The 19453-nt window shown below is 48.9% G+C and overlaps 1 protein-coding gene across 1 annotated transcript in view; it reads left to right on the top strand.

Annotated features, from left to right (window-relative positions):
* The first annotated feature begins 519 nt into the window (after window positions 1–519).
* The window catches only part of LOC125933164 (uncharacterized), a 34616-nt gene continuing 15682 nt past the window's right edge, over window positions 520–19453 (top strand). The window contains exons 1-2 of the mRNA XM_049646018.1: window positions 520–607; window positions 2120–3476. Coding sequence (XP_049501975.1) covers window positions 2451–3476 — 1026 coding nt within the window. The 5' untranslated portion in view covers window positions 520–607; window positions 2120–2450. The remainder of the gene's footprint in view (window positions 608–2119; window positions 3477–19453) is intronic.

Here is a 19453-nt window from a genome sequence, read left to right as displayed (position 1 = left end):
TGTCAACTAGACCACAAACCTTGTTCAGTACTGATCAGTTTTCTTATGCACTCCTGCATGTTGGGGGGAGAGGGATGTAGTTCGATACAATGTGATCCCTCATCTAGATTCATACAGCCACCGCCAAATAGGATCCAGGCTATTCCATCACCACAAAGAAACTCCCTCATGCAACCCTTTATAGACTCACCCCCCACCCCCTCCTGTCCCTGTGTCCTGGCAACCATCAACCTGTTCTCCGTCTCCAGAGTTTTGTCATTTTGTGTATGTAACGTAAATGGAATCATCCAGCATGCAATCTTTTGAGATTGGCTTTTTTCACTAAGCAAAATGCCCTTATCCATGTCGTTACATGTTGAGCTGAATTGTGTCCCCGTCAAATTCACATGGCGAGGTCCTAACCCCCAACACTCCAGAATGTGACCTTATTTGGATGTAGGGTTGCCGTGGATATTAAGATTAGGTCCTACTGGAGTAGGGTGGGCCCCTCATTCAATATGACTGATGTCCTTATGAAAAGGAGAAAGTTAGACACGGATATATACATGGGGAGAACACCATAAAGGATTGGAGCCAAGCCCAGGAACTGCCAGGAAGTAGGAGACAGGTGAGAACAGTTCCTTCCTTAGCACCTTCAGAAGGAGAACGTCCCTATCAATGCCTTGATCTCAGACGTCCAGTCTCCAGAGCTGTAAGGCCCTAGATTTCTGTTGTTAAACTACTCAGTCCTGTGGTACTTTATTACAGCAACCCCAACAAGACTAATACATTGTATATCTCAAAAGTTTGTTCCTTTTCATTGCTGAGGAGCGTTCTGCTGTGTGGATGTAAGAGAGAGCATTTAACCATTGACCCATTGGAGGGCATTTGGATTGTTTCTAGTCTCAGGCGATTATTGGCTAAAAGCTGCTAAGTTCATGGACAGGTTTTTGTCTAAACCGAAGTTTTTGGTTCTCTGGGATGAATATCCAAGAGTATAACTTCTGGGTTGAGAGACAAATGTAGGTTTACTTGATAAGAAATTGCCAATGGTCCCATATCGTTCATTTTTGTGGTGTGGTTGACTCCCTACAGCCTCTGAGAAGCACTCCTTCCGTTTTTAAAGGTTGCAATGGACTCTTGGAGGGAAGGGGGAGGAGGGGGAGGTTGGCGTCACAGCCAGAAGGCAGGCAAGCACGACAGAAACATGGCATTCTGCTAAGTTAGGCCGCTGACAATGGAGACGTGGATTAACCAAAAGAGCCATAGTCAACCTCGGTCAGCAGAATGAATTCAACAAACCAGGACTGGGATGGAGCCTCGTTCCCCAAATCCTCTCAATCTGAGCCAGACACACGTACACAAACAATCTCCATGCTACCTAGCATGACTAGGAGGGCCGGGAATCGTGAGACATGCACAATCCACAACAGCCAATAAACCCCAAATTATAAGCATTGGGCTCTGGAGTGTGTGAAATGACCGTGGTCGCTTCTTAATTTCTTCTTACTTAGGGCGTTATTGTCTGGAACATGAGTAGGCAGCCTGGAGATAGGGCTGAGATGAAAACTTAATTCCAGGCAAACCAGAAAGTGAACACAAGACTCAGAATCACCTTTTGATGGTTTGAGCTCCTGGACATGGACTATGACAGTTGGATTAGTCACAAAAACACGAAGTGTTTTATTGGATTATCTGGATCATCTGTCTGGTTGAACCCATTTACTCAGGGATAGCCCATCTCTCACACTCCCTTCTTTGGAGGGAACACATCCACCCCCACCAGCTTTCCTTGTCAATCCATCATTTTTCTTCACCCTCGCCTTTCGAGACAACAAAGCCTGAGGAACTCAGGCCAGGCCTTGATTAAGGGCTGTGGGCAAGTCCATTGCCTTCATTGTCTCTTCTCAACAGAGAGCTTTTTAAGGCCCAAATGAGGACTGATTTTGCATTTAATCTCATCACAAAACTCCTCTAAGTGAAGTGAGTAGACCTCCCTTGCTCGACCCTTAGAGGAGAAATTTTTATTGATTTAAAACATCCAACAAATGTTTTACCCCCTGACTTGTCTATTGTAAGTTTTAGCTTGGGCACAGGATGATATTTAGCTTTCCAACATTGATGTTCTCTGCCTTTCTAGTGTCCACATGAGAGATGGGGAGCTCAGGGCTAAACCAAACAGGAATCATCACTGCAACGTTAGTCTGTGAAGACACATCTCCAAGATCACAAACTAGAAACAGAACAGAATAGAGACGGCTAGTCATCTGAAGATCCATTTACCTCTGAGCTTTCTCTGAAAACGGGAGCCACCTTGACTACATTTCCCAGACTGCCCTGCCTCTAGGGGTGGTCACATGACTGAGTGCTGACCAATGGCATGCGAGCAGAGATGATGTCTGTGACTTCCACGCCACACCCTTAAAAGAAAAGAGTGTGTGTTCCTCTATCTTACCTCATTGAAATTTGACATGACGGAGGGCCATTTTGGAGCATGCATTCAAGAACAACTCCTCAGGGACAGTGGAGAAACAAGAGGTCAAGATTCTAAGGCCTTACCTCTATGGAGCCATCTCATCGACCAACTGCTTGTTCTTGGGCAACCTCTTGAAAGTGAAATTCATGTCCATCTTTCTTGCTTCTTCCAATGTTATTTGTATTCCGCTAATACATGGAATAAACCCAAGGAAGGGAGCCAGTCGATGTATGAGCTGTATGAGGAAGAAGCAGGAGGACAGAGAAGTAAGGGTCTACCATTGGAAAAGCAGGTACTGGAGAGTGGCACAACCCATTCTGTGGGCTGGCTCACTATTACCAAAGCACGTAGTGGCACTCAACTAACGTTTGTTGCTAGAAAGGTCTCTCCTAGCAGTCATACCCACCATGCAAATACAACATCCTCTTTCTTACTTCCTGACCTTTGCGCATACTTTCCCTTCAGCCCAGAATCCCCCCTTACCCCCACCATCTCCAACACCTGGATAAATTCTACTCCTCTTTCAGATTTCTACGGGTATAATGCTTTCGCAGGGAGAGGCTTCCTCGAGGTGAGGCTCCCCTGTCTGTCCACCTGCCTGCTCATTTTTCTGGCTCTCCCTCCAACTGAGAATTGTAGGAGGGCAGAGCCCACTGTTAGCCACTGTATCCCCAAGGCTAGCCGCCAGGCTGCCCACAGGATACCAGAGACCCTGAAAGAGTCACAAGGCCAGAAGCGGGCTTTCGAGAGGTGTAGGTCAAACACCTGTCACCTGAGAACTGGGGAGGCTTCAGCTGGAATCAAACCCCCCTGGGAACCCGTGCCTCCTGAGGAGACCCAGACAAGTGCCCAAATGCCTGTCTCTGGGGGAACCAACTGGGTGAATCCCATCTTCCAGCAGGGCTTGCAGACCACTTACAATCCTACAGCCGTGTCCTCTGTCGACTCCTCCTTCATTCAGGCGGCGGTGGGTGAGTCAGGGATTTGTTTTTCTCTGTTTCTTTCTCACTTTCCACCTTGGGTTTTATGTTTCCAAGTGTTATTCCACAGCTGGGCTCCAAGCACAGCTCTCTGGCCATCCCCCCTCCAGGTCATCTCGGCCCCACAGGCATGCCTGCCCCGGGAGCAGGCAGGACCGAGGAACACCTGTGGCGCCAAATAAAAGCTCCATATTTACCACCAGGCCTCCTTGCCTCCGATTTCTCTGTATCTTATTAAGGCTCAAGCCATTGCCTCCAAAGCCACACGAAGTGTTCGAAACAGCGACAACACGGGAGGAATGAAAAGAGCTAAACCGCAAACCTCTAGCGCACACAGCCTCTCACGCCCTCGCTTTCTTCCGGGAGCGGACCACGTGACCCCGGGAGCCGGTGGGGGAGGCTCGCCAGGGAGCGGCCATCCAACTTCCGCTCAGGTCATGATCTCGCGGTTCATGGGTCCGGGTCTGGGCATCGGGCTCCGCGAAGACAGAGCCCGGAGCCTGCTTTGGATTCTGTGTCTCCTTCTCTCTCTCTCTCTCTTTGCCCCTCCCCCATTTGCCCTCTCTCTCAAAAATAAACAGTAAACTTTTTAAAAAAAAAAAAAAAAAGAAAAAGGAAAAGAAACCAGCCTGCTTTCCTCCAGCACCAGGTCACCCTGCGGCCGGTACTCCTCCCAGGAATAAGGGGACACATCCAGGCTGCCAGGTCCGCAGGCCTGTGACCTGCACGTGACCCAACGCTCACAGGGACCTTTGCTGGGTTCAACTCTCTGCTGTGGTGGTCTTGAATTCTTAATGACTTCTGAACAAAAGCCCACCTTTCCATTTTGCCTCGGACACTGCAAATTAGGTTGCCTGGGCTGTCCTTTGGCTTCCCCTCTTGGGGACCACAGCCCGCCTTCCCGCATGCCAGGCTCAGAGCTTCCCAGGGCCACGAGGACCGTGGATTCAGAATGTTGGAACTGGAAAGGGTCCTGGGACAGGGTGAGGTAGGACAAAAGTCCAAGCTGGGTTTGAATCCCACCCTGCAATTTATTAGCCTTAGGTTAATTATCACACACCTCTGAGCCTCAGTTTCCTCATTTGTAAAATAAGGGAAGTAATACCTTACCTCATAAAGCGGCTGGGAGCAGCAAAGAAAGTAATTTATTAGAACAAGGTGCTTGGAAGAGACTGGGGCTCTAAATATTTGGGGTTGGAAAGCGTCCATTTTGGGAATTTCAGACAGTCTCTGTAGTTTATGAAGGGGAAAAATGAATTTGTCTTTGGAACAGACATTCCCTTTGTTTAAGGAAGGGCCACATCGCCGAGCCTGTTTGGTCCTACTGGTAAGGCCAGTTCTCATCCTAATGTATACCATTTACAAATGTCAGCTGGAGACTCTCCAGATTAATCCCAAAGTTAGAAATTCTTTTTCTGTAAAACTTGGAACTTCAGTGTCCAAGACTTGAAAAAAAATCCCTGTGTATTCTTGGGAGATTAGTTTGTTTTTTTGACCAAAAATGAGCTCACAAGTGATCGAGTGCCAAGATCTACCCCCGCAAGAAGGGAGAGGCAGTCTTGGCCCCCAAAGCTGGTCCCAGGCCATTGAGTTGCTCCTGTGGGGCTATTTATGCTGAAGAAGCCAGACTCGGCGAATCCGGAAAGGTCGGTGATGATCGTGATTGGCTCAGACAGCAACCTGACAGGTGGGAATGGGCATTTCTTCCAGAGGTGACAGCGGTTCCCACCGTCGGGCTTCCTGGGAGTTGGGCTGAATCCTGGCGAAGGGTTGAGGTGCATTTCAAGCTGGAAGGGATGAAGTTCTTCCCCTCCCTGAGAGTGGCCTGAATCCCTCAGCAGAAATGTTCTCAGGATGCCTTTTGGGTCCTCTAGCCTCATGAAGTCCCAGTAGAAGGTACACCAGGCCAAGCTTTGTCTTTTTGTTAAGTTCTGTTGTCCACAAACATTCCATCAAAACAAAAATTATGTTGTACAACTTAAATATATACAATTTGTGTTTGTGAGTCCTAACTCAATAAAGCTGGAGGGGGGTGCAATAAATATCATCTCCATTCTCTTTTAGCTATGCTTTGGGGACAGAAGGAAGGAATTCACATCCATGTTAGGGATAAAGATATACAAGGGTGAGTGTCAACACGATGACAAGAGATTCCCATCTGAGCTCAAAAGAAGCAATCACGCAGAACAAGGAGGCTGGGAGGGATGGCAACCCACCACCTTGGATGGACTTCTGGAATGCACACACGTTCCTCAGGGTTCCCAGAAATACCCGAGAGAACTTCCTTGAAGAATGGCCTTCCTTTATCCTATGAGCTGCGGGTGGGGATTATCATATTGTGCCCCCAGAGAACTGAACAGGTACAGGAGTGGGGGTGTGGAGGTCAATTGGTTTCCATATGTAAACTGGTTACATCTGACATTTAATGACCAATATAATAACACTTAGTATTATTTCACAGTTGGGGAAAGTAAGACCCAGAAAGCTGAACCAATTTTTCCAAATATTCATGATTTCTTTACCAGCTATGTCCCCTGACTAGAGGACATAGTCCACAGCTCCAGAAGGCACAGCTGTGACGTCTTCATGGGATCATTTCCCCTGATCACAGGGGATCGGACCAGGAGCTAACACCTGAGCCAAGTTAAACCAATCAGATTCTCTTTCCTCGGGGTTTAAACAAAGTGATCATTGGTCTCGACTGTGCCAAGGGGCTATGAGGAGCAGAGAGTGTCAAGTCTGGAATCATGACCAAGGTCAGCCAAAGCCATGGGCAAATGAAATAAGGCGGAGCAGAAAGAAGGCCAGGCAGGTCAATTCTTGTGTGGGGAGGTGAGCTGAGCAGGTGATCTGAGGAGCTGTGGGGACAGCTGTCCTAGGGGCCCGGGAGAGGGGTGACTTCCCACTTACCGTGAGGCCAGGCTGAACTTCCTGCAACTGAGTCCCAAGAGCAGCCCCTGGATACTCCTAATAGGATCCCTGCTTTTTATTTGAACTAAAGTGATTGTTTTCCCTAAAACCAGCCATCCCTGGGCCCATGTCACCAGAGAAGACCAAGCCTGGGGCTTTTTCTATGGCACCACAACACCGGCTTCCTCCCTTGGAGTAGGGCAGGTTTCTTTGGTATTGACTCAGTCCGTGGAGGTATCTTATTGTGAAAGTGTGATTTTTCTTATATCCTCACAAAGTCATGGATGGGACTTGATGCCCAGAAATGGCCCAAGGCTCTATCTGAAGATCTCTAAGGAGGGATGGTCACATGACACTTGAATGCCATCGGCAGACACCCAGCCAAGGCAGTGGCTAACGCCAGCTCAGAGACCAAAGGGGCCTTTGTCTGTGGCCTGGCAGGGCTCCCTGTTCTGGACCCGGCACTCAGGTTGCAGATCCTGGCATGAGGTGATTCCCAGAAAATGGTGAGACTCCAGCCTACGGTGGCCAAGCTCCACGTATTATTTCCCTGCTAGGAAACAAACAACAAATAACTGGGCAGGCAGAGACACGGGGGAACTTCCCACCATCGGCGAGAAAGCTGGGACCCATTCCGTCTGGGGCAGTCTATACGGAACAATCCACACAACCTCTCCGCGGGCCCATGGGTTCGCTGCTGTGCATTTGGGACCCTCAATCAAAGAGAAACTTCCTCAAAATAACAATAGTTAATGACTGAGTTTCTGTTAGTACCACACGCCCTTTGCATACATTCTCTTCTGCCTCCAGAATCCACATAGAAAATAGGCGGCATCCCTGCATCTTGTAGGTGAGCAAGCGGAGTCTCAGGGAGGGTAACATTTTTCACCCGATGTCACGGCGCTGGGAGGCCACTCCACGCTGCCACTACTGAAAGCTAACGTCTCTTGAGTTCATAAACTTTGCCCTGGATGCTTTGTCTCAATTTCTTCATTCCCTCTCATGAACAGCCCTATGGGAGACTTAGACTATTAAATGGATAAAGAAACAGAGAAAGTCTAAGTCATTTGCCTAAATGGGTGGTAGAGTTGAGCGCTCTCAGGTCCTGAGGAAACCAGCCCCGTTTCCAGAAACTCTGGGGACTGCGTCGTCAAATCAAGTGCCTTTGTGGTCCCACAGCAGCGGATCTGTGATGCGTTGGCCAGTTCTCACTTCCCGCCCCCTTGAAATGAAGAGGGGACATGTGGCCCGCGGGCAGTTTTCCTGGATGGACCCTGGGAGGTCTGCCTGCAGGAGGTTTCCAGGGCAGCGCTCCGATCCATGCTGGGAGGGGTGTGAGGGGGGCAGGGGGGCAGCGGGGCAGAGGGAGAGGTCGAGCTGTGGTGCCGCCACAACAGAGGCTTCTGCTGGTCCCACAGCGAGCTCTGGAGCTGGACGGCCCCCAGGGTCATTCTGAATCCAGGCAGGAGGCTGAGGTTCCTTCCCTCACCGCCCCCACCCCCCGCCCCCCGCACCATATCATGGACCAGCCATCACATGCAGGATGCCACGGGGATGGGGCACACAGTCCAACAAGGCAGCTCCCTTTGGCTGAGGGCAGTTCTCGGTTGTGAGCCTCCAACAGCCGACAGTGCCAGCCGCTAAGTGAATAGGCACCCCAGTTCTGAAGAGGGTTCCGGGGTGCACCATGACATCCACTATCAATATCCTTTTGGGATGTGCCCGGTGCAAGTTCATGCAGGGGCGGGCCCACAAACACACATACCCCCTAGTCCTGCCCGAGCTCCTGGAGCCCCACCCCACCCCCCCCAAATTAAAATTTGCAAGAAAGCACTGTTAGACATCACCCTCCAAAACAAAAAGAGACAACTCCCCAAAACTCTTGCTATTCCAATAGCTAAAGTAGAAAGAATGAAAGAGCAGGAGTCCCCTGAATTTGCGATGGCTTTGGCTGCCCTCGCCACCGCGATGATGGATTACGTTGTTGTTCAATTACATAATAGATGGTTGCCTAATTCATCCAACTGTATATAGATTTTTTTTAAATCCATTTCCCCCATAAACAAGTGCATAATTTTAACCAGCAAACCACTCAAAATCTTAACCCCAAGCCACCTTATTTGCATTTTTTCCCGACAGAGCTTACATTTTTTATTTCTTTAATTGGGCAATTTTGAGCATGAAGCCTGACCACCAGCCGTGCCGGGTGATAACATCCTTACTCTATAGCCATATTCACCCCTCTCTCCCCATTTCCAGAATTAAAGGAATGTTTAATGGCCTACGGCCACTTCCAGACTTAAAAGAATGTTAAAAAAGATTTGGGGCTCTGTCTATTGGGTCCAAAGAGGATACAAATGAGAGTACAGGTCCCCTGAGCCCCTCCTCATTTTTGGCATCACAAATAGTTGCCACAAAGGTGGGGCTCTTACGCATCCCCCCCCAAAGGTGGGGCTTCCTTACTGGAAGTTCTGAGAGCCTCTGAAAACTCTTAAGAATCTCAAGAAAAACAAAGGACAAAGGGGAAATTCATGTATCTCCCCTCTCCTTCATGCGACTACTCATCTTACAAAAACGGGCAACCGTGACCCAACGTTTCCAGGCCCAACTTGGTCCGTTTCCACACTGACCTGGGGATAAATTAACACGGACGCCCTCATGAGAACAAGCACAGACAGCCGATTTACAATTCACCAGTTCGAAAACCTCCCCAAACGATTCTCTGCGTGTTCGTGTTTTACTCAACAGCTGCTCTGTGTGTCTGTTTTTGCTTTTATGATTATTGCCGTCGTTGTTTTTCATCTTCCGTGTTCCTGAAGAAACCTTCTCCTCCAGAGCAAGGTCACTGGGGTTCTTTAATGCCAGGCTAGCTTTGCCCTTAACTTGCAGCCATGGTACCATTCGAGATCAAAGGGGCAAGGCGGGATTAACGGGAAAGAATTGCCGTTGCTTTGTAAGAATTTCTGGATGTTAACCATCTCTGACCGTGTCTCAACTCCTTCCAACTTCATTCATCAGTAGGCTCTCTTGAAACCTCATGGATCCCCTGGCCTATAATCTTCTTTTGTTTCTGTAATGAGATGAAGGGAAATAAAGTTCCACTGAAACAAGTTCCAATTAATTATGCCTCTGAGTAAATCTTTTGGATCACGATAAGTGGCTCACAGTAAGAAGGGCCAGCTCTCCTGGAATATATGTGTGTGCACGCTTGCTTTTGTTTCTTGTTTCTTTATAGGAAGTAGGGGAAATCAGGCGACATTTCAAAACTCAAAAATTGATTGCAGTTAAATACTTTGGGGGATGATCCATGATTTGGAAGACGAGACAGTTCTGCCTTCAAACCTTCTGGAAACATTCTTTGGCCAGGAGGAACTGGACTCGTGTTGTTCCTGTTAAATCTAAATCCTATGAAATTATCTGAACTTCTCTACCTGTAGAGATTTCTGGCAGGGAGGTGGGTTGGGGGCAGGGGATGGGAGAGTAAGTTGAAACAACAATTGTGTTTTTTGAAGTCAAATAAAAGTTTTATTATAAGTTTGGATTTTTGCAAGGGGGAAGATTAACAATTTGTTTTCAAAGTCATTTGATGGCTTTGGATAAAAGTTTATGTGAGTTTCTAAACCGGGATATTATTGGCCACCAAGTAATGATCTGAGGTTTACAGAAGTTTCATATACACAGATTATATTCGAAACCAGCAGTGGAAGGTGGTGCTTGGCCAGTTGAGTGGTAGTTCTCAATGAAAGGGAGGCCAGAATAAAAAGAAAAGAGAGCTCTGGGGAACACAGTTATTTAAAAGGAGATGGGGAAGAGACCCCGGGACAGGTCATCAAGACATAGTAACCATCCTGTATTGAGCATGTAGTATGTTTCAGGGATAGCATTAAGAATTTCTCAAGCATAGGGGTGCCCCAGTGGCTCAGTAGGCTAAGCCTCCGACTTTGGCTCAGGTCACGATCTCACGGCTCGTGAGTTCGAGCCCTGCGTCAGGCTCTGTGCTGACAGCTCAGAGCCTGGAGCCTGCTTTGGATTCTGTGTCTCCCTCTCTCTCTGGCTCTCCCCTGCTCACGCTCTGTCTCTGTCTCTCTCAAAAATAAAATTTAAAAATATTAAATAATATAATATTAATATTAAAAAAAGAACTCAAACATTGACTAGACTCATTTTTCAGACAGTGAGACCAAGGCTCAAGGTCAAATACTAGCAAACGAAGGAGCCAGGATTTAAAACCAGGCTGCACAGCACAATCTTGACCCCTGGACTGGACTGTAGGCTGGGGAGAAGGAAATTCTACAGGAAACTGGGGAAGGGGACAAAAGGCAGAAGTTTGAGTGATGTGAAAAATGGCATCTGGTCTGAAATATGCAGAATAAGAGGTTTGAAGAACCAAGACTGAATTTGGCAACTAGGAGATTTTGATGGTTAATCTCATGTGTCAACTGGATTGGGTGATAGAGTGCCCAGATATTTGATCAAACATGATTCTGGGTGTTTCAGGGGTGGGGAAGGTGAGATTAACATTTACATCAGTAGCCAGAATAAGCATGTTGCCCTCCCTAAAATGGGTGGGCCTCGTTCAATCAGTTGAAGGCCTGAATAGAAGAAAACAAACTGACCCTCCTCCAAATCGGAGAGTGTTTAAAATTTATGTATGCACAGCAAGGTTCACTGAATTGAAAAGTGAAAGGGGGACCCACTTACCCTCCCTCAGGTCATTTATTCGTGTATAGACTGAAGATTTTCCAAGAGATCTGTAGACTCCTGAGATCCCACGTACCTGAAAAAGTGACAAGACTTGGTATGAATGTAATTACCACACGTCAAGCACCTGCTGTGAGTCAGGCACTTCGCTGACACATAAAGGGACTAACGGAACAGAGATACAGCCTCTGCCCTCATGCAGCTCCCGATCTTGTGTGAGAAGGGAAAATGCATATGCAAATGGCTGTAATGCACGTCAGCCTTAGAGCCCCCTTTGAGAGAAGGGCCCTGTTACAGGGGAGCCGTGTTGGGTCTGAGGGGGAGGCAGAGGAATCCAGGGTCGATCAAGTTCTCACTGGGCACCAAGAACCGTATCTCATCTACCCTTCTCGACAATTCCCTGAAGATATTCTATCCACCATGCTTTGAGACAAGAAAACAGGGGTCCAGAGGAAGACCTTCTCACCCGGTCTTATCTGCTCTACTGTTCTCATTCTTTCTATATTCCGGTGTGTCACAGGGTGAGGAACAGACCACCACTCCCTGGGAATAGATGTTTCATTCTAAAAAAGGGTCCCATGATCAAAGATTTGAGGTAAGTGATAATCCTCTCTCGGAGAGTGATTCAACACATTAGCACACTGAAGGCTCTGAGAAGTCCCGCAGTAAGACCCTTGCAAAGAGCATTCTCCACATTTACCTGACCACTGAGCCGTCTTCTCACGTGCCATCTGCAGATCCTTTTGGAAGCAGGGAACCTTACACTGTGTTACAGCGCTTCCTTCTGAGCGGCAGAGGGGGCATATGACAGCAGCACGGTGGAGGGGAGCCCAGGGAGCTTTGGCAGGTGTGGGAGAGGGAACAGGTTATCATTATCCTGAATAGCTGGTGCGTTCCAGCCAGCCTGCAAAGCACCCTAAGCGAAGCCCCCTCGCCCCCCACGCAAGCGCTGAGGTACCGCATCTCCCTGCGGCTGCAGTGATGCTGAAACACAGGGGGCCATGGAAAGAGCCCAAGTGACAGCCGCCAAGTCAGTGACAAGTTAATTTCCCCAGTGAGGATTTGAGCCCGTGTGGCCCAAACAGGCGCACAATTTGCCTAATTTTCCCTCAAGGGACACGTGTCCTCTCCTCAAGAAACCCGCTAAGGAGTTTGTCACTCTCACTTGTAAACAACCGTGGATAATGTCTTCCCATGATCTCTCTGCAGTGCTGGCCTTTGGATGCTCATTTAACCTAAATTGCTGACAGCTTCGCCGGGTCCCTGGAGGCCTACACCCGCTGGAGAGGCAGCCCTCCCTCAAACCCTCTACATCCTAGCTCTCCGAGGCCCTGGGCGGAGGGCAAGCGGAGGGAGCCACGGATTCGGGGACTCATCACCCCCTAGGAATCGTCCATGGATTCAGGAAAAGGCTCCTAGGAAAAAAAGGGCCGCTGGCCCAGCAAAACTAGGAGAAATCAGGTCAGCAGGTGCACGTCACACATTTATTCTTATCATTCATGCACTTGGGAGTCCGCCCTGGGTTTGAATCCCGCCCCTGACCCGTACTAGCTGCGGGACTTCTGACAAGGGACACAACCTCTCCCAGTCCGGCATCCTTAGCCACAAACAGGAATGGAGTAAAGTAAGAGGACCGTCGTGAAGTACCAGGAACACAGCCTGGGAAATGGGAGGTCTCCACCACAGTACTGCTCATGTTGATGACTGAGACACAGACCTTGATCTAAGATCCCTGTGGCTGGGAATGAAATGAAACAAACACAGCCCAGAACCTCCCAGAACCTCCAGGACTAACCGCAGAGGAGTCCTAAGAAGAAAGACCCAGGACACCAGCACAGACAAGAGGAAGCTTCCAGGGGACTTGCAGTCTTGAAATAAGAGCATGATCAAGCAGGAAGGAAGGAGAAGGGAAGAGCATGAGCAAAGGGCCAGAGGCCAGCCTGGCGACGTGCACGTCAGCTGGCCCAGAGGGGAGGACCCCCGGCCGGACATCAGAGGACCGGGGGCAGGGAGACGAGGAGGGAGCAGGGCGGGACCATCGTGAGAAGTGTGGGAAAGCTGATGCCACGAGACACGGAGCCCTCAAAGTCTCCTGAGCCCTGACAGGGGATTGGTCACCGGAAGAGAGGTCCCAGGCCTGTGTATAAATGGCATGAGTGGAGGAGGGGGGACACCTGGGGACAAGAGAGAGCAGTCACAAGGCCAAATCACAGCAGATCTCGCCTGAAATTTACGGAAGCTCTTCTGAGAAGAAGCATCAAAAACCGAACAAACACATACACAAGTCTCCAGTGCTCCTCCCCTTGACCATTGACTGTGATCCTTCCAGGCAGTGAGGGGAGGGCGCCGGGACGAGGGAAGGAGAGTGGGGAAAAAGCCACCCCGGCCTTATGCGCAATGACTGAACTGGATTAATGCATTACTTGCCCAATGAAAAATTAATTGAAAAAAAAATTCCTAAGAAATCCACCTTCCCAGCATCCTAAAAAGAGGATTCTCCTTAAGGATTCGTTTTTGATTTTTGCACGGAGGTTTCCGCAAATGAGCCAAATGAAACACCAAGGTCTCTGGGAGACTTTCTTTCCGAGGCCTGAAAGCTGCCTCCGCACCTCTCCTCCGTGGCCTGGCCTAACCAGCGAGACGCCTTTCCGAATGCTTGCTGTGAGTGAACCAACAAGGGCCAAAGCCAGCGGTCTCCTCGGTCTGTTAGCTCAGGACTTATCGACTGCTTCTCTGAGGTTCGGTTCTCCCTGCCTGCCTCCTCAGAAACCACCTTGCCTTCGAGACACCGCTATCTCTGTGCTGTGAACGCTTCCAACCAAAACTAGCACAGTGGCAAGATTCCCACTGGAGATGAAGTTTCCTGGTGCCTCTTTGGCGTCTGGTGGAGACAGGGGCGTGCCGAAGCCGGAACCTAGAAAACCAGTCGGAGTCCCATTTTACACTCTTGTCCCTCGCTGCCTTGTCAAAGGTCCCTTCTGTCCCCTACCATCGTCGGGAGAAAAAAGACAGAAGGCTGCGCTAGCTGGGCAGTGATCAGTGGCACAGAAGGCGCCAAGGGAGGGGAAAATATGCAGCATTAATATTTAATGCCCCTTTTCCATTTTCCCCTAATAAGCTGAGCGCTACGGCGGGGAAAGCTGATTTATTTTGTCAGCAGTGGAAATATTTCAAGTATGATGCATGTCACTGGGTCACACAGAACCCATCACACAAAAACACACACTGCAGAAGCATCCAAGGGAAGAATCTTCCGGACTTGATCTCCAAAGCCTTGAGGCTTCTGGAAGGCTTCAGGAAGCACTGGTTGCAGAGCCGGCCGTGGGGCAGGCGTTCGGGCCACATGTCTGCCCCCCGCTTCCCCCAGTTGATGTGAGGAACAAGGCAGAAGGAGCTAAGGCTTCGGAGGCAAAGCACACGGGCAGGCTGCCCTTGTCCCCCGGCCCTTGTCCGTATTCTTGGCACCGATGGCTTCCTCTTATGAGCACCTGCAACTTTCTGTCTGAGGGTTTCTCCCACCACCGGGGCTTGTCCTGCCCAATTACAGGGCAGGCTGGGAGAGCCAGGGGGCTAACGCTTTGGAGCTAGCCCTAGACTGGTATCAGACGGGAGTCGCTGGATGAAGGGTAGAGCTTCTCCTCCCCTCCGAGATGGGCTCAACGCCCTCGCTCAGCGGCCCCCAGTCAGACCCAAGTCCGGTTGCCTGTGGCACCGCCCGCTAACACATGGTGCTGGCGCCTTCCCCTCCCGTCCCGCCTCCTCTCTCTTCCCAGGTCTTTCCAGAAGCACTTGCACGCAATTGTTGTCTTCCAGAAGCTTGCACGCAATTGTTATCTTGGGGGTCTGCCGGGCGATCGGTTCCACTCTCGATTTTCCCGTGGGTAAAACTGGTGACAGCAGCCGCCCTCCTGCTGGCAGTTTTGAGAGCCAAATGAAATAACCCGTATGATGGCACCGGTGTGGTGGGAAGTCAATAAGGAACGACTCACTTGTGTCTAAGGAGACCGTGGGTTCTTTGTAAGCCAGGCGGCAAACCCTGATTTTATTTTTCGTTTTATTTAAGTTCTAGTTAGTCAACATCCGGTGCAATATTGGTTGCAGGAGTAGAATTCAGTGATTCGTCACTTACATACAACCCCCAGGGCTCATCACAGGCGCCCTCCCCAATGCCCATCACCCACCCACCTCCCCTCCGGCAACCCTCAGCATTTCTCTAGTTAAGCGTCTCTTATGGTTTGTTTCCCTCCTCTTCCCCTTCATTGGCTTGTCTGTTTGGTTTCTTAAATTCCACATATGAGTGAAATCGTATGGTATTTGTCTTTCTCTGACTGGTTTTACTTAGCATAATACACTCTAGCTGTAACCACGTCGATGCAAATATCAAGATTTCATTCTTTTTGATGGCTGAGTAATATTCCATTGTATGTGTATGCCACGCCTTCATTACCCACCATCAGTCAGTAGACATTTGGGCTCTCTCCGTAGCTTGGCTATTGTTGGTAATGCTTCTATAAACATTGGGGTGCATGTAGCCCTCCCAATCTGTATGTTCGTATCCTTTGCAAACCCTGATTTCAGACACCAAATAAGTTCTTCCTCCCCCCGATGGGAATCTTAATTTAGTAGAACTCTGGTGGCATCCTTCATATTTTCCACACCATGTGCAGTTAGTACCCTGATGAGAAACAAGACAATCAGAGGAAGTGCTAAGGAGATGATGGTAGAAAGAACATCCGCCTGTAGGTTGAGTAATGGGCTGAGCTGTAGCCCCCCAGAAGGATGTGTCCAACTCAACCCCCCATCTCAGTGATTGTGATCTTATTTGGGAAAAGGGTCTTTACAGATATAATTAAGTTAAAGAGTTCAGGTTGAGATCATCCTGGGTTAACTGGGTGGACCTGAAGTCCGATGACAAGTATCCTTACAAAAAGGGGAGAAAATACGAAGAGAAGGAACACAGAGGAGGAGGCCAGGCCATGTGGGGATGGAAGCAGGCCAATTGGACAGATGCTACCATAAGCCAAGGGACTCCTGGAGCCACTGACAGCCAGAGGAAGCAAGGATGTCTTCTTCCCCCTTAGAGGCTTCAGAGGGAACAGGGTGGGCTTGGTCTCCAGAGCTGTGAACAAATTTCTGTTGTTTTAAGCCACAAAACCTGTTACAGCAGGTCTTAGAAACTAACGCAGAGTATGAGACTGGGTCCTGCCTCCACTACTGGACCTTGACCACTACTGAGTCTCAATTTCCTCATTGCTGAAGCAGGAGTTTGGGAATAGACGGCCTCCAAGATGCTTTCCTGAGCTAACGGTGAGCAGCCTTGGGCTGTCTGTAGATGTGCTTAACTTCACAGACGACTTGGGCAGACAATAAATTTCTTGGAAGAGTGTCAGATCTGCTCGTTGGTCAGGATGGGCTAACCGCTGTAACAACTCAAAATCACAGTGGCTTGGTACACACAACTTCCTCCCACGCATCACAGTTCAGTAGTCATGCAGGGATCCAGGCTCCCGCCATCTTGTGGCTCCGCCCTCCTCCAAGCCTCAGAGGGTTCTCCAGCCGGCACGTGCGGGGAGGGACAGCTGGAGGATGACCTGTGAGAGTGTTTTTGTTTGGTTTGAGTTGTTTATTGGGTATAGTAGGTTGAATATTGCCCCCCCCCCCACCACCACCACCAAAAAAAAAGAAAGAAAGAAAGAAAAGAAATGTCCAAGTCCTAACCCCTGTGAACGGGACTGTATTTGGAAATAAGGTCTCACAGATATAATTAAGATTCCTGGAATGAGATTATCCTGGATTTAGGTAATTGATGATTGGTGTCCTTGTCTAGAAAAGAGGGAGGCTTAAGACAGAGACACAAGGGGAGTCACAGAAAGATGGAAGCTATGGCTTCTAGAAGCCAAAGACCGCCAAGGATTTCTGGAGCCAGCAGGCACCAGGAAAGGAGCAGGGAACAGATTCTCCCTCAGAGGCTCCAGAAGGAACAAACTGTTGACACCTTGGTTTTAGATTTCTGGCCTCCAGAACTGTGGGAAAATTAATTGCTGTTGTTTCAGCCGCCTATTTGTGGTCATTTGTAATGGCAGTCCCAGGAAACCCACACGTAGGGGGAGGCCAGCAAGCGGTGCGTATCACTCCTGCCCACGTCCATTGGCCCGAACTCGCTCCCGTGGTCCCATGGAGCTGTGAGCCCGGGAAGCAAAGCCTGGCCGTGTGCCAGGAAAGCACGTGTATTCATGAGCCCTACTGTAAATTCACAGAACCAACTGCCAAGACGCTGGGCAGCCAGAGCAAGCCAAAGTCATGCCAAGATGCGTATGGTTAGGGCACAGCTGCTACAGCCATGGACACAGATGTCCTCTCTCGACACCTCTGTCTTCAACATCAGCTGCACCCCAGAATCACCAGAAGGGGTTGCCTTTAAAAAAACCAACTATCGCTCTCTTTCCCCCGGGATTCCGATGTAATTGGTCTCAGGTGGGACCCGGACTTCAGTACTGTTTTTTAAAGCCCCCTAGGTGATTTGAAACTGAAGCCAGGATTGAGAATGACCATCCTGGGGCGCCTGGGTGGCTCAGTCGGTTGAGTGTCCGACTTCGGCTCAGGTCGTGATCTCAGGGACTGTGAGTCTGAGCCCCACATCAGGCTCCTCGCCGACGGTGCAGAGCCTGCTTGGGATTCTCTCTCTCTCTCCCTCTCTCTCTGCCCCCACCCCACACACTTGCATGTGCACTCTCTCGCTCTTGTCTCTCTCAAAATTAATAAATAAACTTAAAACAAGAATGACTGCCCTACACCATCTTAATAGCTGGTGGGTTTTTTTTCTTTTTAACATTTATTTATTTTTGAGAGACAGAGTGAGACAGAGTCTGAGCGCAGGAAGGGCAGAGAGAGAAGGAGACACAGAATCTGAAGCAGAACACTTAACCGACTGAGCCACCCAGGCGCCCCAAAAGCTGGTGTTTTTCAATACATAATTTTCTCATAGATTATCTCATTTGAAACTCCCAACAGCCTTAGGAATGATGATGGACTTCTACCATTGGCTCCATTTCACAGATGAGGAAACGAAGTCCTCCTGGAGTTCAAAGGATTCTTTCATTCTACTCAGTTGTCCAGAGCACAGCCGGGACGTGAACCCTGGGCTACATACAACGTTAAGTCTGAACCGGAACTCTTTTTATAACAAGACGGTCGGCTATAAAACTTACTACCCCTTCTTAATGAGGCCCTCACCTGATGGAGAGGCATTAGTGAGCCCTGGATTCAAAGCAAAATGACTGTGTCCTTCTCGTAACATCAAATCTCTGACATCGAGAGATTTGTCCAGCCTGACATGACACGTGCCAGCCATTTTGCCTGTGACACACTCCAGGCACTGGGCCTGGGGCCCACAGTCTTTGTTTGCAAGGGCTAACAGAGATACTTGAGATCTGAGCTACCATTGGCTCCAAAACACTAAAAGCAAAGTGCAAACTAAAGACAAGTAAATGCTTAATTGATATATACAAATGTCATTACTTGTTAACTGTAGAATGCATTTAAATTTTACAGTATTTGAATGCAATTTGTAGGTTAGATTTTCTGGCTTTGCCATGCACAATTAGCTGTGAAACCTGAAAAACCATGACTAATTACAAAATAAATGAGTTACTTGGAGCCACATCATTTCAAAAGCAGAATCACAAAGATCCTTTGAAGTTCCTTTATAGCAAAACGTAAATGGCGCTATAATGTGAGTGCTTTTAACATTTTTGACATGATATAAGGTGGGACCATCAAAATCAGAGCGTGCCGAGAGCAACAGAAGACTGAAAATGGCCCTGGTTATATGTGACGCCATGGTAGTCGTCTCCCCCATCCTGAAACACCTTGTCCAAGCCTGCTGGGGACAAGACTGGGATTGTCATGCCCATGGGCTCTGGCCTTGTCTGTCCCCAAACAGCACACCCCAGGGACCACCACGGCCCTTGGTGAGACAATAGGAAGATGTAGTCAAAATAGGACTTCTTTATCTCTTTATCCTAACTGACTAATGGAAATCCCCATTGGGCACTGATTTTTTTTTTTTTTTTGAACATGCCAAGTTCTTAAAGTTTTGTTAAAACAGAACAAGGTTTAGTCTTCTCATGGACTCTTCATGCTTTCCTGAATAGCCTTCCTACAAATCCCCTTGTGTTATTCACTGCCTGTGCTCCATTAGACCAAACTGGCCTCTTCCAGCATAGCCTGGGGACCTCTTTGATAAGTTTCTCCTTTTCTGTCCTTGGATAAATACTCTCCCTCTTTCTCTTCCTTTTTCCCCCTCTCCCTTCCTTCCTCCCTCCCTTCCTCCCTTCCTTCCTTCTTTCCTTCCTTCCTCTCTTCCTTCCTTCCTTCCTCCTTTCCTTCATTCTTTCCTTCCTCCCTT

This window comes from Panthera uncia, chromosome D2 (genome assembly GCF_023721935.1).
Source record: "Panthera uncia isolate 11264 chromosome D2, Puncia_PCG_1.0, whole genome shotgun sequence".
NCBI lineage: Eukaryota > Metazoa > Chordata > Mammalia > Carnivora > Felidae > Panthera > Panthera uncia.
The sequence above is the reverse complement of the archived record's forward strand: the minus strand, read 5'-3'. Positions and strand labels throughout refer to the sequence as shown.